Source organism: Aquarana catesbeiana, linkage group LG09 (genome assembly GCF_042186555.1).
Source record: "Aquarana catesbeiana isolate 2022-GZ linkage group LG09, ASM4218655v1, whole genome shotgun sequence".
In the NCBI taxonomy this organism is placed as follows: Eukaryota; Metazoa; Chordata; class Amphibia; order Anura; family Ranidae; genus Aquarana; species Aquarana catesbeiana.
In genome coordinates, this window is record NC_133332.1 from 18747478 (window position 1) to 18773042 (window position 25565).

General features: G+C 43.6%; 1 protein-coding gene across 4 annotated transcripts in view; it reads left to right on the top strand.

Annotated features, from left to right (window-relative positions):
- DIAPH2 (diaphanous related formin 2) overlaps nucleotides 1-25565 on the top strand; it is a 1573862-nt gene that overhangs the window by 874849 nt on the left and 673448 nt on the right. For all 4 annotated transcript variants that reach the window (XM_073598133.1, XM_073598134.1, XM_073598135.1 and 1 more), the window contains one exon: nucleotides 18550-18679. In XM_073598133.1, the coding sequence (XP_073454234.1) occupies nucleotides 18550-18679 (130 nt within the window). The remainder of the gene's footprint in view (nucleotides 1-18549; nucleotides 18680-25565) is intronic.

A 25565-nucleotide genomic window follows, 5' to 3' on the forward strand; every position in this document is an offset into this window, starting at 1 on the left:
GAGAACTGTCAAACTGTCCAGGCATTCCTTCTTTATTTGGGATCAAAGGGATGTTGACAGAGGCCCTCTGACCAATTAGGCATCTGACGGGTGGTTGCTGGGAGGTCACCATGTTCATATTGCTGGTCCCAACTTTTGTGATGTTCGAGAGTTCTGGCACGAACCGAACCGGGGGGGGGGGGGTGTTTGGCCTAACTCTACCCAGCAGTCCCAGGTTCCTGGATTGGATGGTCCTATACACAGCAGTAAAAGTAGCCCCGGCTGGCAGTCCCTGATGTGCATTTTTGATGTTTGATTTTCACTTCAGACTGGAGCACTCTTTTAACATTCCGCGAAGCTTCACCGCCCTCGGCTGAATTGCCGCACTCGTATTTGTTCCATCCATTACCTACACAGCTGTGTGTTTTCTCTCTCATTACGGAGACACTATAGTTACTCAGTCCTTTACACAATTATGAAATGTGGTGAAACATCAACGGATGGAGCTGGATAATAATCACCGACGGGTACTCATCGGTGAGATGATTATGGAGAGAGAACGGAGACGTGTTCAACTCTCTTTATTGCCTTTAAGGATGACTAAGATAATAAATATTCCACTTTCTGATAACCTGAGCGGTAAAGAATGATTTTACAGTAATGCAGAGAATTGAATAATGTTATTTGAAGCTGAACTCCAGCCTTTCTCTTCAGTCTTGCACAGTTATACCAGCTCCTCTTCTGGACTGAAATAGCTTACTCTGATTTCAATGCACGCTGTAAGCTTCTCACAATGTGCAGTAGAAGCTGCAGCAAGTCAGATAGAGGCCACCTCATTTCATTGCTGGAGGATGTCCAGCATCATCTAGTTCTTCCTAGCCTGACTATCCCTGACCCACCCCTTTCATTCATTGGATTTCAGGTTGTCATAGAGCATCACATGTGGGCAATACCTAAAGTGGTCTGCACGCAAATGCATGTTTTCAAGAAGCTATGTCCAGCACCAGTGGAGGATTAAGGTAGTCATGGGCCCCTAGGCTACTTTTTGTGTGGCCCCCTCCTAAGCATGCTTTACCAGAAAATAAATTATTTAGTGCCATGTGTAAAAGGGTAGACCTATATTACACGCCTATAGTACACAGACCCCTTTCCCTGCACAGTACACAGACATCTGCATAGTACACAGACCCCTTTGCCTGCATATCACACAGGCCTATTTCATTATAAAGCCCCCCTGCACTCCCAGGAGACCCCCAGTCTCCTGGGAAAGAATACTCTAAAGTTGAGAAAACATCACTGCCAGCCCTTTCTCCATACACAGCTCCTCCTGTGTCGCTCATTGTAAATCAAAGCTTCTAAAAAACTCAATTAACGCCGTTCTTCGTGACCCGGTCATGTGACTGCTCTCCTCTGCTGTTTCATTGACGGTCACATGACCGCTCTCCTCCTGCAATCAAAGGCTACACTCGGGAAGGAGGTGGAGCGGGAGGAGGAGAGCGGCCAGATAGAGCGGCTTTAATCGAGGTATTAAGAGACTTCCATTTACATTGAGAGTGACACACGAGGAGCTGTGCATGAGAAAGGGCTGGCAGTAATGTTTTCTCAACTTTAAAGTATGCTGGCAGCGCTCTCCCAGGGCCAGGAGAGGCGGTACAGCTGGCCTGACACCCCCCCCAATGGGTGGCACCCGGGGCGGACCGCCCGATCCCCGCCCCCTGTTCGTAAAAAAACATTTATCGGCGTATTCGTATAACATGCAGGCATGGTTTTTATTCTACATATACATAAATATATATAAATTAATAAAAATATCATGGGGGCCCTTGCACACGTGGGGCCCTAGGCTGCAGCCTAGACCAGCTTGTGCATTAATCCGCCCCTGTCCAGCACCCTGCCAGCCCTTCCCAATAGCAATCTAATTGAAGTTTGCATTTTCATGAAAGGTCCATATCAAATAATTTCATACTTGGGGAATGGAAACCCCCAAAACTTGGTGTTAATAGAACCATGTAGATGTGGGACTGTCCCAAACTTTCCGGGACAGTCCCGCATTATAAACCTTAGTCCCAATGGTGCTGTGTCCCGGACTATGTCCAGGATCACAGTGTTGCCCTTTTTTAAGTTACTGCACAAATGTAATAACTCAATAAGAGATTTATTACGGTAGTGGTTCCCAACCTCAGTCCTCAAGTACCCCAACCCCCTGGGACACGGCACCATCTGGGCTAAGGTCTATTATGTTAGACTATTCTTGCAAATCTGGTACAGTCCCGCATTATAGACCTTAGTCTCAATGGTGCTGTGTCCTGGGCAATGTCCAGAGATCACAGTATCACCCTTACTTAAGTTACTTTGCATTTGCAGCAACTCAACAAAGCATTCATTACGGCAGTGGTTCCCAACCTCAGTCCTCAAGCACCCCAACCCCCTGGGACATGGCACCATCTGGACTAAGGTCTATTATGTGAGACTATTCCTGCAAATCTGGTACAGTCCCGCATTATAGACGTTAGTCTTAATGGTGCTGTGTCCTGGGCAATGTCCAGAGATCAGAGTATCACCTTTACTTAAGTTACTTTGCATTTGCAGCAACTCAACAAAGCATTCATTACGGCAGTGGTTCCCAACCTCAGTCCTCAATTACTCCCAAAAGACCATGTTTTTGGAATTTCCTTTAGATAAAATAGCTGCCATGAGTCTCAAACAATTGGCATTGATTTAAAGCCCCTGTGGAAGGTGAATAAAATCTTGAAAATGTAACCTGTTGGTATTTGAGGACTCAGGTTTGGAGCCACTGCCATAATGAATACCTTATTGACTTAATGCACATATGTGCAGTTACTTTAAATAGGAGTGACACCATGATCCCTGGACATACCCCGGGACACATCAAGGTCTATAATGTGGGACTATCCTGGAAAATCTGGGACAATCTCCCATCTATGTAGGTCTGTTCCCAACAAATTTAGAATTGTTGGTTTTCCCATTTCTCCAAGTTGGGAACCACTGCAATATGGTGATAGGGCAAGGGGAGGGTAGTGGGCAATTCCTGCATAATTGGGGTATGAGGACACCTGAAACTCTAAAGTTGGTGTTAACAGAACCATATAGATGCAGGAATGTCCCGGATTTGCTGATACAGTCTTTCATTATAGTCCTTAGTCTTGATGGTGCTGTGCCCCAGGCATTATCGTGAAAGGGATTACGTTTTGGGTGAGCCATTGTGGTCACTGGTTGGTTGGTACCACCTGGTTGGGTCAGACCACCTGGTCACTTGGCAGGCCTGAGGTGAACTGTGGGTGGGTTTAACTGTGTTCCGGGGACCAAGACACAGATGGTAAGAAGTATCGAACTATGGTAAGGAGATCTCTCTGCTAGAGTCCCAAAGGCACAGAAAAAGTCAACTCCACCCGTAACAAGCTCTTCAGTCATCAGTGAACTGGCACCATGAGAAACTTTCAGTTTTAGAAGTAAATTCAAACTTTTTTCTCTCTCTGTAATTTCCAAATCCTCCACTACATCCCCCCTCCTTCCCCAAATAACACACACATACACCTTCTTGCACCTACAGGGGGCTCTGCGCTTTAGCCCGCCACTTGATCTCAATTTATTCATTTTCCCCGCTGTTATCCCATGGCTGGTGAAGTCGTTTCTAAGCCTACAAATTGTAGATATTAGATTTGCGCTCTCCATCTATCAGCATGTTAAATAGCAAAGAGCACTATTTTAGCATTTTGCTTCCCCGCTTCTGCTGGTAAAATCCCATCCTACGGATGTTTTTAAAACCGCGCATGGAGGAATTAATGTAACAAAAACAGGCGATGGGTCACAGCAATTTCCCACTGGGGGGAGGGGGGCTGGTAAAAGCAGTGCAATGCGACTGTTATACTAATAAGTGTCTTTGATGCTTTGTTGTGAAGTCTAGAATGAAACCTAGTAAAACGAGGCACAGCTACAGAACGCTTTATTTTGCTATTAGAGATCCCGCTACTCCCACCTGTGGGGGGCATTAATGTTTGATGGCCTCCATAGACAAAGGACAAATGTATATTAGAAGCTGCAACAAGTTAGACAGAGCCCACCTCATTTTCTGCCTGGAGGACATCCACCATTACTTAGCCCAGGGGTCTCCAAACTTTCTAAACAAAGGGACAGTTTACAGCCCTATAGACTTGGGGGGGGGGGGGGGGGGGGTCTGTGGCCAGTGGGAGTAGAAAATGGTATTAGAGGAAAGAGTAGTGCCTCATCAATGGTGCCAGTGGAAGGAATAGTGTTCCATCATTGGTGTCAGTGGGAGAAATAGTGTCCCATCATTGGTATCAGTGGAAGGAATAGTGCCCCATCATTGGTGTCAGTGGAAGGAATAGTGCCTCATCATTGGTGTCAGTAGGAGGGATAATACCCCATCATTGGTGTCAGTGGGATGAATAGTGTCCAAACATTGGTGTCAGTGGGAGGAATAGTGTCCCTTCATTGGTGTCAGTGAGAGGAATAGTGCCCTGTCATTGGTGTCAGTGGGAAGGAATAGTGTCCCTTCATTGGTGTCAGTGGGAGGAATAGTGCCCTGTCAGTGGGAAGGAATAGTGCCCCATCATTGGTGTCAGTGGGAGGAATAGTGCCTGATCATTGGTGTCAGTGGGAGGAATAATACCCCATCATTGGTGTCAGTGGGAGGAATAGTGTCCCTTCATTGGTGTCAGTGGGAAGAATAGTGTCCCTTCATTGGTGTCAGTGGGAGGAATAGTGCCCCGTCATTGGAGTCAGTGGGAAGGAATAGTGCCCCATCATTGGTGTCAGTGGAAGGAATAGTGCCTCCTCATTGTTGTTAGTGGGAGGAATAGTGCCCCATCATTGGTGTCAGTGGGAGGAATAGTACCCCATCACTGGTGTCAGTGGGAACAATAGTCCCTCATCATTGGTAGCAGTGGAAGGAATAGTGTCTCCTATCAATAAGAGAAATAATGTCCCAAGGGCTGAATAAAGCCAACAAAGGGCCGCAACTGCCCCATTAGTGGCAGTTTGAAGACCACTGAACTAGCCCTTTCCTCTTCAGCCTGACTGTCCTTGGCCCCCCATTTCATTTATTGGATTTCAGTTCTTTCAATCATGGAGGCTCAGCATCACGTGTGGATGTTATCTGGAGCAGTCCGTATGCAAATACTCCATTCCTAATGACTCCCATTTATCCATGGTGAACCCACCCATCAAGGCATTTTGATATTTGCATAACCCCTCCCAAGAGCCAACCCATTTGCATCAGGGCTGAGGGCTACTGAGAGGAGTACCGAGGCAGGGTGGTGTGATGTTTTCAGGAATTTTACAGCCCCCTCCCAGCCCCCTCCCACCAGTATGACGTGCCTGCATTGCATAGAAAGGCACAGAGACCAACTGATGACTTTACTGGGTCTAAAAAGGTATGTAATGGAAAAGTTATATTTAAAAATGGCAATGAACATGTTGATTAACATCACTAACATGGTGTCAAGGCAAGGGCAAAGAATAGAAACCAAGATGAAATTTAAGAAGATTGAATATCATCTTTAAAAAGAAATGCATGCTGTAGCTTTCTCTACGCCTCTGTGGTTGGTGGAAGCAATCGTCTCGGAGAGTGGAATAGATTATGCATTTTAGCTTAATCGTTTTTTCCTTCTCAATGTTGTTTCCAAGCATCACGGACTTTAGAACGCCAGAAACTTCTCGGGATTATTTGACCGGCTTTCGCGGCGATCCACTAATGCTCATGCTTCCTGCCGACGGTATTGGATTATGTAGACAATGTGAGGTTTGCCCCAGGAGTCCCACCTTATTTTATACCCGAGGCTTAAAAAGATAAAGTAAATATTTTATTGGCAGGACCTTGGAAATCTCTTTATGTTTTACATTAAATCCTGCTCATCCAATATTCAAAACGTCTCTGGGTGTTTGTTGTTCGGTTTAGTTTCTCATGCTAAAAGGTGAGCTGAATGTAAAGTGGCGATTTCCGGAGAACGTTTTGCTCATCTTCTGGGGAGCGATCCAAAGCTTGAGCACCTAGCAAGAAGATGTTACAAAGAGTTACATTGTTGCATAGTGGATAAGGTTGAAAAGTTATACATGTCCATCAGGTCAACCTCTATGGCTAATATAAATATGCTGCCCTTTAGCAGATGCCTTTAGGCCCTGTTCACACTTTGTGTAGTGGGAACTTGCGTTCCCGCTCGTGATTTTGTGTCACCGATTCTTCACACGTTTCCTCATGTTGCTTGTAGGGCAGCCTGTTTACTTTTAATGGGCTGCCTTGTGTGCATTTGTCTCAGCACAGAAACTCAGGAACCTTCTTTTGCTCATTTCTTGCTTGTCGAAAAATGGAAAATTGGCAGGCCCCAACCCCATACCAGTGATCAGATAAACTAGCTAGATTAGCTCTAAAGAAGGGGGCATGCCCCCTGAAATGCGTTAGCCTTTCAACTGTGGTTAATATGGTCGAACGCCATGAATTCACGGCTGGAGTTGATATTTGAAAATGCTTGTGAGTTATCATTTGGCTTTTGGATATAGTAAACTTTTATGGTGGTATTGCATTAGGCGCTTCTATGTGTCGTTTGCATTGTGTTGAAGATTTCCTGGTCTGAGGAGGTCTGCATCAGGTGAATCATTGCGGTGACACCATTGAAAGTACAACTGTCTAAGCGCTGGAGTGGTTGCATCCTTTTTTGGGGTTCCCAAGGCGTTACCAACTTTATTCCCAAGACCAGCAGACACCAAGGGCCCCACCTCGCTTTTAATCAGAGTACATTAGCGTTTTATAAAGGTGATGTAGAACATGACCCATTCCTCACCAGCCATGCATGTTCTCTCTTGACTCGTGTCCCATGATATTAGCGTTCACTGGAGGCCACCACACTTTTCCTAAAGGAAGGCCTTACTCTCCTGACTCCTCAGGCCAGGTCCCTAGGCCTTCCCTGCGCCACAGCAGCCTCCAATAAGGAGATAAGTGTCAGGGTAAGAGACATGAACTGCACCTGCCCTCTCACCCGCGAGGACCACTGTCACCCACCATAGTCACCCACTTCCTATCCAGGCTTGCGGCTATGTAAGAGTGTCCCAATCTTGAAGGCTAAAATGTGTGTTCTCCCAGATGTACTCAACCACGAGCAGGGCCAAGACAAGGGGTGGGCAGGAGGGAAAGCTGCCCAGGGCACAGCGGAATGGGAGGGTGCCCGCTCACCAAATGCAAGCTCCAAATCAGTGGCTGGCAATCAGGGGCCACAGTGTCATGTTTGGTCTGACAGCTACTGCTGTTACAACATGCTCCAACATGCCCGTTCTCCACCACATCCACCTACAGCGGACACAAAAACACACCATGCATGTGCAACTACCTTCTAGCCACAAGAAAGCATGTGATTGGACATGCAGGGGCAATGAACAATCCATGCCAAACATGGGCAGTTGGAGCAATGGGGCAAATGATAGGCAGAAGGTGGTGCACAGATTCTCTGGCATGCATTGGGGGGAGCAGTTCTTGCTCTGGGTGGTGGATGAACCTGTCCAGGTACTGACCACAAGGGTTAACCTGGTACCAATTTTCTGTAACAGCACAGGGCTGTTTAATTCTGGGGGTTAAATGGCTTTGACCCCCATATAATCATCTGTCGATACATCAAGGTTACAATAATTTTTGACTTGAACATCTCCCACAGTAGTTGACAAAAAGACAACTTCTTTATTTAAATAAAGTTCCTTTACTGACGAACTTGAGGTAAACACATTGATCGTGCCGTGTTCTTCGCATACATGTGAGGACAATTACAAACAGGTTGGTTGTACAATTTAGCTGAGGTAGAACGGCTGTGCTGCTGACTAAGTATACTGTCTCCAGCAGTTACATTGACAAAGGTGAAAAGAGAAATTCGTTCGGCCAACAACTGAGATGGATAATGTCCATGAGATGGATAATATCCATGGCAGCAAAAGTAAAATAAAATTTGGATTTATTGGCCAACAAGCCTATTTAAGGGGTAGCGAAGAAGAAAATAAATCACATCTCAACATTTAGTCCTCCCAGAACTACTCCCATTGGACTCTCCTTGAGGTTGATCCTCTGCAGATATCCACCAATCAGCCGTAACTTTATGACCACCTAGCTAATATTAAATAGGGTTCTTTTGCCACCAAAAAAGCCCTGACTGAGGCTTGGATTCCACTAGACCTCTGGAGGTATGCTGTGGTATTTGGCACCAAGCCATCACTAGCAGATCCTTTAAGTCCTGTAATTTGCGAGGTGTGGACTCCATGGATCAGACTTGTTTTTCCAGCACATCCCACAGATGCACACTTATGCCCTGTATACACGATAGGATTTTCCGACAATAAATGTTCGATGGGAGCTTGTTGTCGGAAATTACGACCGTGTGTAGGCACCATCAAACATTTGTGTAGGCTCCATTGGACATTTTAATTTTCCATCGGAATTTCCGACAAACAAAATTTGAGATCTGGATCTCAAATTTCCCGACAACAAAATCTGTTGTCAGAAATTCCGATCGTGTGTACACAATTCCGATGCACAAAATTCCACACATGCTCGGAATCAAGCAGAAGAGCCACACTGGCTATTGAACTTAATTTTTCTCAGCTTGTCGTACGTGTTGTATGTCACCGCGTTCTTGACGTTCGGAATTTCCAACAAGATTTGTGTGACTGTGTTTATGCAAGACAAGTTTGAGCCAACATCCGTCGGAAAAAAATCCATGGTTTTGTTGTCGGAAAATCCTGTCGTGTGTACAGGGCATTAGATTGAGATCTGGAAAATTTGAAGGCTGAGACAACACCTCAGATTCATTGTTATGTTCCTCTAACCATTCTTGAACCATGTTTACATTGTGGCAGGGCACATTATCCTGCTAAAAGGTCACTGCCATCAGGGAATACAGTTTTCATGAAGGGGTGTACTTAGTCACCAACAATGTTTAGGTAGGGGGTACATGTCAAGTAGCATCCACATGAATGGCAGGACCCAAGGTCTCCTAGCAGAACATTGCCCAAAGCATCACACTGCCTCTGCCGGCTTGCCTTCTTCCTATACTGCATCCTGGTGCCATCTCTTCCTTGGGTAAGTGACGCACACGCACCCAGCCATCCACATGATATAAAAGAAAACGTAATTCATCAGACCAGGCCACCTTCTTCCCTTGCTCTGTGGTCCAGTTCTTATGCTCACATGCCCATTGTAGGTGCTTTTGGCTGTGGACACGGGTCAGCGTGGACACCCTGACTGGTGTGCAGCTACACAGCCCCGTACACAACAAATTGTGATGTCCATTTTTGTCTGCTTTCACCCCATCATCTTCAGGGACAACATGTTCACTTGCTGCCTAATATATCCCACTGAATTTAAGGAGGTTATTGTAACGAGATAATGAATTTTATTCACTTACAGCAACCAGTCAATAGTCATAAAGCTATGGCTGATCGGTGTATATACCTTGAGTGCGTACATGACCGGACCCCTACAGCAATCCACCAGAATATTTAAAGATACATTACACTAAAATAATCAACATAGGCAGAATATCACAAAATAGTGACATACAGTAGGTACCTGCCTACATCCAGGGCTCCTATGGCAGGGGCTGACTGGAAAATTATTGCCCAGAGGGCAAGTACAACCCAGAGGCCCATGGTGCCCACCTCCTGCTCTCCCTCTTCCCTGCCTCCTCCCGACCCCATCCCAGGCTGAATCTCCAGGTTCTCTCTGCTCACTGGGCGGGTCAGGCTAGGCAGTGCCTGCTGAACTGACTTTGGGTTCCTAAACTGGCCAGCAGGGGGTGGCCGGGGGCTTATGAGGGCTTGCTGGGGGAGGAGAGCCTCTGGTTGGGAACGGAGCTGGCCTCTGCTCAGATGTGGCATTTACTATCTATGCTGGAGGGTCGGCCTGCACTCTGTCCTTGTCCTCATCCCGCACTCGACATGACACTTGCGGGGACTTTTAACTCCTCTTCACCAGGAAGCCTTTAGGCATGTCTGCGGCTAAAGTGGTGTGGCCTTTTTACTGGGCATCAGCGGCTCGAGGGGCTATTGCCCCCCTGCCCCCTATCCCAGTCTGCCCCTAACCTACGGTACGTGGTCAGAAGAAGTCCCATTGATGTCTTCATGCCATGTTTTATTTATACATTTATGTTTTACTTTTTGTAGCAGTCTCTGTAGCCTCATACAGAAAGTCAATTGTTCTAGTTGGAGTCAACCATTTTGGCATAAAATAATTCTCCGTGCATTTTTAAGTGGCAACCACATCAGTCTCAAGCTGTGACTGTTAATTCTTGACAAACGTATCTTACGTTCTCTTACTTAACGCACTCATTGTCTTGTGTGACTTTGCAAAGAATCCAGGCTAATGTATATTAAGAATGTCTATGTCTTACCGCCTCGTCAAAGCCAAGTTTTTTTCTTCTAGTTCCCGCGTTCTATACATAGAGCTCAGTCAAAGGACAACACAGCGGGATATAAAGACTTTATCGAAAAATACATTTCTGAAGTCCGTTTAAATTTTACAAGCTCGTTTTGAAGAATCTAATAGATGCTTAATGGAAAACAGCCACAGCAGGAGGCCAGCGGGAAGATCATGTGTTGCTAGGTGTTTATTTTTAAGTGTACTTGGCTACTTTTTTTTTTCTACTGGCAAATTATCGATGCTTTATAAACCTGATCCAGACTCTTTTATTGCACTGGTCATAAAAAATGACTGTTGTGTCTCAATGCTTCAGAAATAAGGACTAGACTTCAAGTGATAGGAATAAGAGCAGAATATTTCAAGAGAGGAGAGTTGGATAGAGGAAGGAGCAGAGACCTCCAGCACTGCAAATTATTTCAGGAGAGGAAAGTTACTGTAGATAGAGGAAGGAGTGGAGTCCTCCAGCAATGCAGAGTATTTCAGGAGAGGAGAGTTAGAGGAAGAATCAGAGTCCTCCAACAGTGCAAAGTATTTCAGGAGAGGAGAGTTATACAGGAAGGGGCAGAGGCCTCCAGCAGTGCAGAGTATTTCAGGAAAGGAGAGATATAGAGGAAGGAGTAGTGTCCTCCAGCAATGCAGAGTATTTCAGGAGAGGAGAGTTATAGAGGAAGGAGTAGAGTCCTCCAGCAATGCAGAGTATTTCAGGAGAGGAGAGTTAGATAGAGGAAAGAGCAGAGTATACAGGAGAGAATAGTGAGGGGAAGGAGCAGGATCTTCCAGCAGTGCAGAGTATTTCCGGAGAGGAGAGTTGGATAAGAGAACGTATCAGAGTTTCTCAGCAGTGCAGTATTTCAGAAGCTAAAGTAAAGAGCAGTCCTCCAGCAAAGAATATTTCAGACGAAGAGTGTTAGAGGAAGGAGTAGAGTCCACCCCAGAGAAGAGTATTGCAGGGGAATTGTTTTGGCCCATCTAGAAGGGTGTTACCGCTTTTGGTTGTTATATTGGATATTTGCATTGAGCTTGAAGCTCCGAATGCTTTGTACTGTATATGTCAGAAACCATGAAATCAGGCCGAGACAGAAGTACAGTTAAATCACACTTGTTTAATAATAAAAGTAAAAAGAACAAACGTAGTCAAAACATAGCCAAAGTTCTGTAACTGGAACGGATAGTCAGCCAAGCCAGAAGTCAGGGATCAATGTAGTGGAACAGCAAGCATGATCTGAGCCAGAAGGGATGTCAGCAAAGCAAGTCTTGAACAGGATCACAGGAGATAGTTTCTGTTATGTTGACCAAGGCAAGGCAGAAATTCACTGGGCTGAACGGCTTAAGTAGGCAGGACTGACGAGCAGGAGATCATCAACAGCTGAGTAACTGTGGAGAAATAGGAGCTGGCAATTAGCCGAAAGCTGAGCTGCCGGCTCAGAGAAGGAAGGGCAGAGCCCAGCCCTGACAGTATAAGACTTTTTTTGTTAAATAAAAGGTGTCATGGTTAATACACAAGGCTGGTGCACCCTCTTTTTTGTTTCTACTAGTGCTTATGGATTCCCCCAGCCAAGGGTGGGCAGCAAGGCCACGTGGATGCTAGAGGACCTTGACCATGGTTGTGTTCAGGATAGGCTTGAGACTTAGAGAGCTTTTCTCCATAAGGACTGATGCCATACCTTAGCGCAGAAAGGATGCTGTGACTTTTCCAGCAATGGAAAAAGGAGAAATATACCGCGCTCAAAAGCAAAAAATCTAAAAAAGTAGCTGCAACAAAAACCATCAAATATCCATATGGTGCAAATCAATAAAATCTATAAGTTGCGCTTACAAACTGAGCACTCAAAATAACAAAACAACATTAAAGTGAGTGATGGACTAACTGGTAAATAAGTGAACCAAAGAAAATGATAAATTAAGTCAATTGATAAACAGATGAACATTGGATAAACAAAAAAGAAGAAAGAAAGTCCATGAGCAGTTTGGAAAAAGATCACTGATGGGGGGAGGCAAGTCCACTGGGGGGAGCGACTATCCAGGAGTCAGACACCTTCACCGAAAATAAGAGCAGGAGGAGAGATGAAGAGGATTCCCCAGTTGATCACAATTGATAAGTAAATGCCCTTAACTGAAAACGGTGGACCCCCTAAATAGCGAGGTCTGAATCGCAAGCAGATATGGCCCTCTGCACAGGCTAGGTGGAACTCCTCTTACTTCGTAGCCTCTCGTCCCTGTGATGATCCAAGACAAAAGGGACACTTCCGTTTCCGAATTAGAAACAGATGTAGCCCTCAGCACGGGCTAGGCGGAACTCCTCTTGCTTCGTAGCCTCAAGTCCCCGAGATGATCCGAGAATAAAAAGAGACACTTCCGATTGGAGCTATCATTCGTTGGCCCGAAGAGCCGCGAGTGTGAAGAGGCAAAAGAAATTCCGATATTGTGATATCGTTAAAAAAGAACGTTTATTGCTAAATGTAAAAGACACAAACGCTGGGATTGGCGTCCTCCACACAGTACATAAAAATAGCCGGCAAAAATTTAAAAGCGAACACCCGTATACCAAAAAGATCACATGGGGCATGATAGTGTCAGTACGTACCACTGCCCTACATGTTTCGTCACACCTGACGTCTTCAAAGGGGCCGATGTGGGATCCTCCGCTCAAAGAGGGGCTTAAACCAGAGTGCTTGTGTCTCATTACCTCCAGGAAGAGACGAGCCCCAGGTGCTGGCTAAATGCTGATGCAAGTAGAAGAGAACAAGAGAATAAGTTTTCAAAGGGGCCATGCTGGTCTGTCCAGGCCTCCACTGGGCCGATTTCTCTCCCAGGCTCCAGGGGGAGCTCTTCTCCTCAGAGGTCTATCTTCCAAAAGCTGCTTGTGTCCAACTCCTTAGATTGCCCCCCCCCTCCCTATTCAATTAAAAGGAACAGGACAGGCCCAATCCCAAGGGCACACCTACAAAAGGGGAGTGGTCATAATTAAAGGTCAACCGCTTCCTACGAGTTACCATGTAGGTACTTAACCTGAAAAAAAGTATATCTGGTGCTAAATCCACTTTTATAGGGATACTGTTTACAGCTTTTCTTTTAACACAAATGATTACATTTTGTAGCATGGACCACCTTCTGTTCACACATGGGCTGTATATAACACTTTGAATGCCGCTTATGCCTTAAACATGTTGTCACAACCGGCAAGTGTCTTTTTTTTTCATTAATAACAAAACAATAAAACTTGGATACAAACCAATATTTTTTTTTCTGGTTCCTTTTTAAGCAGGCAGCCAAATAAACTCATTACATTTTCATTTGTGAGCCCAATAGACTCATAATCCAACATTAAATACCGTATGATTTCCTGTGAAAAATAATACAAACATTTATTTACAGGCAAATTATAGGTATTGTACGCCGCCATGGCGCCGGGCCAAACACCCTTTAAAATTCATTATTCCGTCAAGGTTTTTTTCCGACGTCCCCATAATTATTATTTTTTTTTTCCTTGTGCGAGTCTCGGACCGTTCGCCATTCTATCTAACAAAGACCACATTTACCGCCAGCTTTACATAGAAAGTGCTTAGTACGTATGTAGGGCTTCTAATCTTGGAACTTTGGTTGCGAAGCGTTTTTTTTTTTTTGTTTTGTTCAAAGAAAATGAACTCGCAATTCATTACAGACTTAACATTCACAAAAGTTCCAGAACTGCTTCTCTGGATTTTTCCTTGTTGCTGTCTAATTGAATATTGATTCTCTTCCTCCTAAAAATTCCGTCACCCTTACTTTGTATGCTTATTTTTTAACAATGAAAAGCAAACTTAAGCTGAACTCCAGGGCGATACAGAAGATATAAGTGAATGCAGCTCTGTATCCATTAATACACCCAACTTTTATTTTATTTTTTGAGTTTAAAGAGGAAGTAAACCATACCAAATTTAATTCTTTTTTTAAAAAACCCTGCAAAGTAAAGGCATAATGTGCTAGTATGCATCGCATACTAGCACATTATGAAATACTTACCTTAGAACAAAGTCCCGATAGACACTTCCATCTTCATCCAGTCTTCCTTCCTGGGTTTGCGTCCTCCAGCCGCATGCACGGGGGAGTCATGAACCGCGGCACGGAGGTCTGAAGGGACGACACAGGTATATCATCCCATCAGTGCGCATGTGCCGGTGACATCACCGGCTGCATGAAGTGCGAATATCTCCTAAACTGCATAGACACTTCCATCTTCACCCGGTCTTCCTTCCTGGGTTTGCGTCCTCCAGCCATCTGATTGGCCGTGCATGCGCACGGGAGTCACGGACCTCGGCACGGAGCTCTGAAGGGACGACACAGGTATATCATCCCTTCAGAGCGCATGCGCCGGTGACATCACCGGCTGCATGAAGTACGAATATCTCCTAAACTGCAAAGGTTTAGGAGATATTCTGTAAAGGAAATTTGTAAGTTCTGGATATAATTGTATTCTATCTTGTATATATTGCACACTGCACTTATTGTGCACACGGCACTAATAAGATTTTCATTACATGTTTGCATTCTTTTGAGTCCTGATTAGAATTGGCCTGCCAATGTTACGCCCCTTGTTACCATAAAAGTACAATGAACCACTTGCACCACCAGCCACCATCATTATACCATACCTCCCAACATTTTGAGATGGGAATGAGGGACACCTACTAGCAAACGTATGTCAGAATAGGACACACCCCCTGCCACACCCTCTTAAAGGAGAATTAACCAAAACAAAAGGTTAATTTAAATCCACAAGAGCTTTTTTTTTTTTACCACTACTATTCCTTTATATTGGCTTTTAAAATTTACAAATGCACCAATTTAGAATTTGGATGAAAGGTTTAGCACTGGGAAACACTTTTTGAAAGATAAAAAGTGCATTTTATATACAACTATATGGATCAGACCAAAATGAGGGACAAATGATGGGGAACGAGGGACAGAGGAACATTGCTCCAAATCAGGGGCAGTCCCTCTAAATCAGGGACAGCTGGGAGCTATGATTATACTGCGGCAGGTCGTCACGATCCGGCGAACCGTCGTAGCTGTACGTCGGTCCCTTTAAGCGGGATAGCAGGCGCGTGCCCGCTGCACAGCGGGAGGGTGTCGATGCTCGTGACCGGCGGTCGCGATGACCGCCGGCCACGAGTGATCGTGGGCATGAGAGGCAGAACAGGGACGTGTGTGGGGGCAAACACACACTTCCCAGTTTTGTGAGGAAAGGAGAAAGAGACTGCGAGTTCCTACGAGCTGGCAACCACAATCTCTCATCTCCTGTAGTCAGTTCCCTCCCTCTACAGTTAGAACACACACCTAGGGAACACAGTTAACCCCTTGATCGCCCCCTAGTGTTAACCCCTTCCCTGCCAGTGACATTTGTACAGTAATCAGTGCATTTTTATAGCACTGATCGCTGTATAATTGTCAATCGACCCAAAAATGTGTCAAAAGTGTCCGATGTGTCCGCCATAAAGTCGCAGTCTCGATAAAAATCACAGATTGCAGCCATTACGAGTAAAAAAAATAAAATAAATAAAAATAATAAAAATGCCATAAATCTATCCCCTATTTTGTAGACGCTATAACTTTTGCGCAAACCAATCAATATATACGCTTTTTGCGATTTTTTATTACCAAAAATATGTCGAAGAATACATATCGGCCTAAACTGAGAAAAAAATTTGCTTTTTAAAAAAAAAAATCGGGGCTATTTATTACAGCAAAAAGTACAAAATGTTGTGTTTTTTTCAAAATCGTCGCTCTTTTTTTTGTTTATAGCGCAAAAAATAAAAAACGCAGAGATGATCAAATACCACCAAAAGAAAGCTCTATTTGTGAGAAAAAAAAGGATATAAATTTTGTTTGGGTACAGTGTCGCACGACCGCGCAATTGTCAGTTAAATCGACGCAGTGACATATCGCAAAAAATGGCCTGGTCATTGAGAAGCCAATTCTTCCAGGGCTGAAGTGGTTAATAATATTGTGATACCTACGTAATCATGTGTATAAAAAACCTTCAATTGCATTATAATAAAGCAGAAGAGTTATTTGGAAAGATGCTGAGTGTATCTTTCGTGTCTGTTCCCTACTGCAGTAGTTATTCATTTGGAACCACTAATCAATCTGAGGATAGGAGTTGCCTATCTATAAATGAATCCAGAACAATTCATAGTACCTACAGGTAAGCCTTATTATAGACTTACCTGTAGATACAAGCCTGCAGAGTGGGTTTACTTCCTCTTTAAGATAAAGTAGTTTTTTTTTTTGCTGTCTGTGTACATTTCCCTTCACTTCTTGGCTTAGAGACACAACAGGAAGTTAGAGGAACTCTCCCAAAGTGAAGGGGGACTCTTAAGCCTCGTACACACGATCGGATTTTCCGACGGAAATTGTGTGATGACAGGCTCTTGGTGGAAAATCCGACCGTGTGTACGCTCCATCGGACAATTGTTGTTTGGATTTTCCGTGGACAAATGTTGGATGGCAGGTTTTAAAATTTTCCACGGACAAATGTCTGTTGTCGGATTTTCCGAGCGTGTGTACACAAGTCCGTCGGACAAAAGTCCAACGTACAAACACGCATGCTCGGAAGCAAGGACGAGCGGGAAGCGGTCGGTCTTGTAAACTAGCGCTCGTAATGGAGAATTAACATTCGTGACTCGGCAAATTATGAAATCTCAAAATGCAGCGCACAATTCTCTTCTTCTTTAACCACTGCATACCCCACCCATAGTAGTATGACGTCCGCAGGAGTGGTCTTCCATCCTGGGCGGGCGTCATATGACGTCCTGGGCTTCCCGGCCGCCTAGGGGGCGTGCGCGCGCCGCGTCACTCGGGAGCCGGTGCACGTGCCCGGCAGCAGCGATGTCTGCCGGCACCCCTGATTGCTCGATAACAGGGAAGAACCGCGGATCTGTGTGTGTAAACACACAGATCCACCTCCTGTTAGGGAATAGGAGAGCGATCGTGTTTTCCCAGTACAGAGGAACACCGATCGGTCTCCTCCCCTCGTGAGTCCCCTCTTTTTTTTGGAAAATGGTTATATTATTCTATTCTACTCTTTTGGTGTTTGAATTCTATTATTTTCTAATCTATTTGAATTTCAGAAGATGGTTATAGTATTTATATTTAATTCTATTCTTTTTTTCTATTCTATTCCATTCTATTCTGTTCATTTTTTTTTTCTATCCTATTTTGCTCTGTTTTACTCTTATATTCTATTCTTTTATTTTCTGTTATATCATTTTCTATTCTATTATATGTTTTTCTATTCTATTCCTTTATTTTCTATTCTATTTTATGCTCTTTGGAAATTGGAAAACAGTTCGAATTCGAAAACTTTTCGAATACGAAAACTATTCGAAATTGATTTGAAAACTTTTCAAATCGATCCAAATTCGAATTTGAAAATTTTAATTGATTTGAATACGAATAAACTAAAAAGATCCTGAAAACAAATTAAATGAATTTAACTAAACAAATTTATGTAAAAAACAAATCGAAAACAAAACTAAACACATTTTTTCGTTCTGCACATGTCTAGTTGTAGGATGCCATTGTTACCCTACCAATAGAAGTAGGCTAGGCTGGTGAGGTCAAAGGGTAAGTTTGTGAGTTTGTCAATCATACATACCATTCAATGCTATATGCTATGTATTTTTTTATGAATTGACTAGAATGTTTTCTTTAAGGTGCAGGCAGATTCATGCAAAATAATTTTAGTATATTTATGGTTAGAGAAAAATAGGACGCATTGTAGTATAGTTATAGGGAACCAAGGTCAAAGTTCTCCCACAGTGCCCAGGCAGCAAATAATACAACTAGGAAGATATCAGAATTTGTTGCAGTCTTCCCATCCAGACTTGAGAGTTATCCTTGGCCATAGTGGTCCCAGGTGATGTACAAACCTTTGAAGTGATGGAAGAAGTGGGATTGTGGGGGTGGCAGGTGCCAAACCCAAAACCCAAATCCTGCTGTTTGGAGGCCTTGGAGAGATATGGCCCAGTGAGGGTTTTATGTTTAGAACGGTTCTAATTTCCTGTATTGTTCTGCATCAACTCTAAAAAGACTTTATTCTACAATGGAACCGTTGCTACATGGGTTATGATGCAATTGTTTTTTGTGATCTCCTGCAGATTCGAGACACAAAGTCCACGGACCAGAAGAGCACCTTACTGCATTTTCTTGCGGAAATTTGTGAAGAAAAATTCCCAGAGATCGCAAAGTTTCCTGAAGAACTTGAACACGTGGAGTGTGCCAGCAAAGGTAGGACAAGTCTGGTTATTGGTGGAATAGATAACTTGAGGGTCAAGTGCAATTTTGTTTTAGGTTGATTAAATTTGTTTTTGGAGTTTCTTTCTTTGCATTTATGTTTTTCCAAAGTGTTGCCTTAATATGCTTCTGTAATACTTCAAGCTTCATCTGAGTTGCATCACCTTGCTTTTCCATTCACATGGAATTGTAAAAATAAAATAGTTCAGATCCACTCATCTATATGAAGGACATGTCATCCAGGGGCCGGGTTGTTAACACACTCCCTTGCACAGTTGACTAGATTGCAGATTTACGGGACTGGGGCACCATGGCCCAAAACCACCCTACTGACTTTGTACACGTGAACACGTTTCAGCAACTTCTCACCCCAAGGCATGGGCGGGATCAATACTTTCATATGTTTCCAAAGCCTTGAATTTCCCCCGTGGTTTTAGGTTTGGTCCTTAGGGAAACCCTGCACCATACATGAGAACCATTGTTGTAGCCCAAACTTCCTAGTGAGTACATTGATGGAACCTACTGACCACTTCACCACCAGAGGTGATGTCTGCAGACCACCACCCACTCCCAGCCCGAGCCAGCGGCTAAAGCTCTCACATTCTACAAGCTCGTAACATTCCCCACAGTAATATCACTTCTCCTTATGTGCTTGCATCCATATTTGGTAACTAGGCATTGCAGTGGCTTTTAAAAAAACTTTACCAAATGGTTCCTAATTTTCTTTGCCATAATGCCTAGCCATTTGAAGTTATCCAATAGTTATAGTTCTCGAAATAAAGAAAAAGTTTCCTAAGGCTCGGTTCACACTGCCGCAACTTAGGATCCAACTAGTGAGACCTCAAGTTGCATGCCATGTAAAATCCCATGTTGGTCAATGAGAGCTGTCTTAATTAGCCCTTATAGCTACCCATTAAATATATGTCCTGAAGAAGGGGGAGGGTTCAAACCTTTGAAATATGATGGCTGTTCTATTTTGTCCTTTGGTGAACCATTATCAATATTAAACATTTTTGGACTCCCAGACCTTTTGTTTGGCACCTCCGTTTACCCACAAGAGCAGACATGTCAGAACAGCGTCAGTGTTTTTTTTTGTTTTGTTTTTGTTTTTTTAGGTCCTGACAGCATATTTCTTATAAGAGTAATTATTATTAGCTCTGAGCTGAGGCAGGGCATAAGACGACCTCTGACGGGGTCTTATAGTCTAACACTTCTGCTTAGACAGGGAGAGGATACAAGTAAATAATAAAACTAAAAGCAATCCCTGAGAGGTAAAACTACATATATTCTGTATAGTTATATGGCTGAAAAATTCCTGTTCTTTTGCTGTTACCTATTCATGGTGCTGCATTGGTGTGGGTACCCTGAGGGAGTAGAATCCCACTGAACCGCTCTATGGGGCCTTATAGTCCAAGACTTCTGTTTAAAGTGAAAGTAAACCTCAGTCCTGTACTTGTACCTGTAGGTAAGCCTATAATAAGGCTTACCTATAGGTACTGTAAATATATCGTAAACGTGCGCCGTTCCTTCGGAATTCTGTGGCGTAAATGATGGCTCCGCCGCTCATGCACAGGAGTGATGTCATAGCGGCTTCCTGAGAGGTAAAACTACATATATTCTGTATAGTTACAGTATATGGCTGAAAAAATCCAGTTCTTTGCTGTTACCTATACTTTTAGCCCCATAATCCTTTGCTATTAGAGGCCTTATAGTCTAATGCCGTGTACACACAGTTGGACTTTTCGACAACAAAGGTCCGACGGACTTTCAACGGACTTTCTAATGAGTGGACTTGCCTACACACGATCAAGTCCGACGGATTCGTACGTGATGACGTACACCGGGCTAAAATAAGGAAGTTGATAGCCAGTAGCCAATAGCTGCCCTAGCGTCGGTTTTTGTCCGTCAGACTAGCATACAGACGAGTGGATTTTTCGACCAGACTCGAGTCCGTCTGAAAGATTTGAAGCATGTTCCAAATCTGAAGACCGTCAGATTTTCGACCGAAAAAGTCCACTGCAGGTCCGATGAAGCCCACACACGGTCGAATTGTCCGCCGAACTCGGTCCGTCAGACCAATCCGGTCAAAAAGTCCGCTCGTGTGTACGCGGCATAAGACTTCTGTTTAAACAGGGAGAGGATACAAGTAAATAATAAAACAAAAATCAATCCCTGAGAAAAAAAAATTACATATATTTTGTATAGTTATATGGCTGAAAAAATCCAGTTATTTGCTGTTACCTATTCATTTAGTCCCATAATCCTTTGCTTTTAGAAACATGGAGATGCTGATGAGTAGGTGTGGGTATTCTGAGAGAGTAGAATCCCACTGAACCCCTCTATAGGGCCTTATAGGCTAACACTTCTGCTTAGAGTGGGAGAGGCTACAAGTAAATAATAAAACAAAAATCAGTCCCTGAGAGGTAAAACTACATATAATATTTATTATATAGTTATATGGTTGAAAAAAATATCAAATTCTTAGCTGTTACCTATTCATTTATCCCCATAATCCTTTGCTGTTATAAACATGGAGATGGTGCTGTGTAGGTATGGGTACCCTAAGGGAGAAGAATCCCACTGAACCCCTCAATGGGACCTTATAGTCTAACACTTCTGCTTAGACAGGGAGAGAATACAAGTAAATAATAAAACTAAAAGCAATCCCTGAGAGGCAAAACTACATATATTATATTGTTGTATGGCTAAAAAAAAATCAAATTCTTCGCTGTTACCTATTCATTTATCCCCATAATCCTTTGCTGTTAAAAACATGGAGATGGTGCTGCGTAAGTGTGGGTACTCTAGGGAAGAAGAATCCCAGTGAACCCCTCAATGGGACCTTATAGTCTAACACTTCTGCTTAGACAGGAAGAGGATACAAGTAAATAATACAACTAAAAACAATCCCTGAGAGGCAAAACTACATATATTATATTGTTGTATTATTGTATGGCTGAAAAAAAAAAAAATCTAATTCTTTGCTGTTACCTATTTATTTAGCCCCATAATCCTTTGCTGTTATAAACATGGAGATGGTGCTGTGTAGGTATGGGTACCCTAAGGAATAAGAATCCTACTGAACCCCTCAATGGGACCTCATAGTCTAATGCCGCATACACACGAGCGGACTTTTCGAACCGGACTGGTCAGACGGACCGAGTCCGGGGGACAGTTCGACCGTGTGTGGGCTTCATCTGACCTGCAGCAGACTTTTTCGGTCGAAAATCTGACGGACTTTAGATTTGGAACATGTTTCAAATCTTTACGTCGGAACTCCGCCGGACCCAGTTCCTATCGAAAAGTCGTCTGTATGCTAGATTGACGGACGAAAAACCGGACTCTAGGGCAACTTTTGGCTACTGGCTATCAACTTCCTTATCTTAGTCCGGTTGCGCGTCATCGCGTACGAATCCGTCGGACTTTGGTGTGATCGTGTGTAGGCAAGTCCGTTCGTTGGGGAAAGTCCGTTGGAAGTCTGCCGAAAGTCCGTCGGATCGTCTGTCGGACCAGTCTGGTCGAAGAGTCCACTTCTGCTTAGACAGGGAGAGGATACAAGTAAATATAAAACAAAAAGCAATCCCTAAGAGGCAAAACTACATATATTATATTGTATGGCTGAAAAAAAAAATCGAATTCTTTGCTGTTACCTATTTATTTAGCCCCATAATCCTTTGCTGTTATAAACATGGAGATGGTGCTGCGTAGATGTGGGTACCCCAAGGGAGAAGAATCCCACGTAGTCACTGCTACATTTCTTGTTTTTACCATAATAAATAAATAAGGTCTGGCATTGAGAAGCGGGTAGTTAGCGCTCTTGCCTTGCAGTCGCAGGGTCCAGGGTTCAATGCCTGCTAGCACCTGCTTTTTATCGATGTCGCTGCTCCCTATAAACAGCTGTAGGTAGAAACTTAGTAGGAATAATCAGAGCGGTTATTTAGTCTTGAAAATCAATTACCACGACGTTGTTTCCAAGCTGTGTAAGGAGTGTTTGCAAGTAGTGAGCTGTTAGTTTTGGAAGTGCTGATTTCGAAGCACAATGGGGAATAAAACACCTTGCCAGCACTTGTTCACAATTTCTGCTGGAAGTTTGCTGAGATCGAGGTGTCGGAGTGAAATAGTTGCAGCTGTTTTTAACACTGCCTGGCAGGGAGCGGAGCATCACTGCGTAAACCTGATTGTGCAAATGAGATGCGGGCCAAAGGATGACGGGAATGGAACGTTGAAGATTTGTTACTTTGTATCACTGTAAGCTAGTCTTTGTAAGTCATTGTCAAGTTTTCATAATGCAAACTAACGTAGGTGACCCAGCCTCCGACCGGCAGTGTGGCTGCTATATCTTTTGTCAGAAGAAACCTTTATGACTTCTGCACGTAAAATCGTCTGCCGTCTACGGATGTTGTGTACTTGCTCCCCCTCAAAGTGTGCTTCATCCTTTTAACCATTAATGGAGAAGTCCCACCTCCCATTTTTTTTTTTTTTTATACAGTTGTGCTCATAAGTTTACATACCCTGGCAGAATTTATGATCTCTTGGCCATTTTTCAGAGAATATGAATGATAACACAAAAACGTTTCTTTCACTCATGGTTAATGTTTGGCTGAAGCCATTTATTATCAATCAACTGTGTTTACACTTTTTATATCATAATGACAACAGAAACTACCCAAATGAATCAAAAGTTTACATGCCCTGGTGATTTTGGCCTTGACACAAAGGGGTTTGAATGGCTATTAAAGGTAACCATCCTCACCTGTGATCTGTTTGCTTGTAATTAGTGTGTGTGTATAAAAAGGTCAATGAGTTTCTGGACTCCTGACAGACCCTTGCATTTTTCATCCAGTGCTGCACTGACGTTTCTGGATTCTGAGCTATGGGGAAAGCAAATTAATTGTAAAAGGATCTGTGGGAAAAGGTAGTTGAACTGTATAAAACAGGAAAGGACATGAGAATGCCAATCAGCAGTGCTCAAACTCTAATCAAGAAGTGGAAAATGAAGGGTTCTGTCGAAACCAAACCACGGTCAGGTAGACTAATTAAAATTTCAGCCACAACTGCCAGGAAAATTGTTCGGATCGATATCCGAACAATAAGTCAGGTGCACTTTTATGTTTTTTGACTTATGTTAAGTCATTATCATCCATGGTGGCTTTCTGGTTGAAGATCTATCACAAACGTAGGTGTTTAGTCTACACCCCCTTATTTAATGTGTTCACACGCATGATTTCTGATTTTGTATAACCATATCACTGGAGATCGCTCTTTTTTGCATAATAATAATTTCTGGTGGTTACGTGCACCACCAATAGGGGCTATGGTTGGGGGTATAAACTGCTTTAGATATTTGGTATAGTTTACACTAGGATATTAAGGGACCACAACCCCCCCCCCCCCCCTCCCCACTATACCATTCCATATAATCCTATAGGAATACCATACCCCATTATAAATTATAAATTTTAGGGATAGGATAGCGGTCTGCAACCATCCTCCAATGCCAAACATGTCAAGTACTGTCTTGAGATTTCCCCAGTGGACCAAATCGAATGCCTTTGCCGCGTCCAAAGAGAGGAGCAGAGAAGGTGCTCGAGAGGATCCAGCCTGGGAGATTAGATTTTGAAGGATATCATTCGTTAGATGGGGATTTGGGTTAGCTTTATTATCTTGTTCTTTTAGGGCTATAGAGTGGAGCAAGTCTTTAATCTGCCTCTCCCTCTGTTTCTTGTTATATGAAGCCAGTTTAATTAGTACCCCTCTCATATACACCTTATAGGTATTCCATAAAGTATATCTACTAATTTCCAGAGTATCATTATGCATAAAAAAGTTATGATGTTCTTGCACAATCTTTTGGTACAATTGCTTGTTCTCCAAGAGGGAGGTGTGCAATCTCCATAATGGAGGGGGAGTTACAAAGTTTGTCGACAAATTCCAGTGTAATCGGGGCGTGGTCTGACCAAGAAATTGTACCAATGTCAGCATGGAGAATTTGTAAAGACGCTTTTTCAGTTACAAAGAAGTCAATGCAGGAATATGAAGAGTATGCAGCAGATAGAAAAGTAAAGTCCTTCTCAGACCCATGGAAATAGTGCCAGATGTCATATAACTCATGCTTGTGGAGTAAAGGGGCCATGGAGTGTTTAGGTCTCCTTGAGGAGGTGGTAGAGTCCATGGTTGGGTTTAGGATTGTGTTGAAGTCTCCTCCGATGATCAGGGTGCCTTGTTTTTACTCTAGGGCCTTGGCAAGCAGTGGGGCTAGGAATCTTCCCTGTTTTGTGTTTGGGGCCTAAAGGTTGACTAGTGTGAAAACCGCTTGGTTTAGTTCACAGATAAGGATGCTGTATCGTCCCTGGTGATCCTGAATAGTGTGAATGTGGCGGAAGATAACAGAGTCCCTGATGGCAATAAAAACCCTGCATGCCTTTTTGGGGCCATTAGCCAAGTATAGGTGAGGAAAGTGTTGGAAATTTAGTCATGTGCATTTGTTGGCAGCAAAATTTGTTTCCTGAGGAAAAATTATGTCTACTTTGAGGGAGCAAGCTTCCTTTAACAGTGTTGCACGTTTAAAGGGGCTATTGCGGCCTTTAGAACTCATAGACATAACCCTGATGCCGCATACACACGGTCGGACTTTCTAGAAAGCTAGGTCCGACGTACTTGCCGCCAGACTTCCGGCGGACTACCGCCGGACTTTCTGAACGGCCGGACTTGCCTACACACGGCCGGACTTTCCGGAATCCGGTCTTCCCGACGGACTTCCAGAATGAACGGACTTTCCCACACACGGACAAGTCCGTTCATTTTGAACGTGACTTGGGTACGACGGGACTAGAAAAGGAATTCAATCTCGCCGCTTTTTTTGGCGAGATTGAAACCTTGC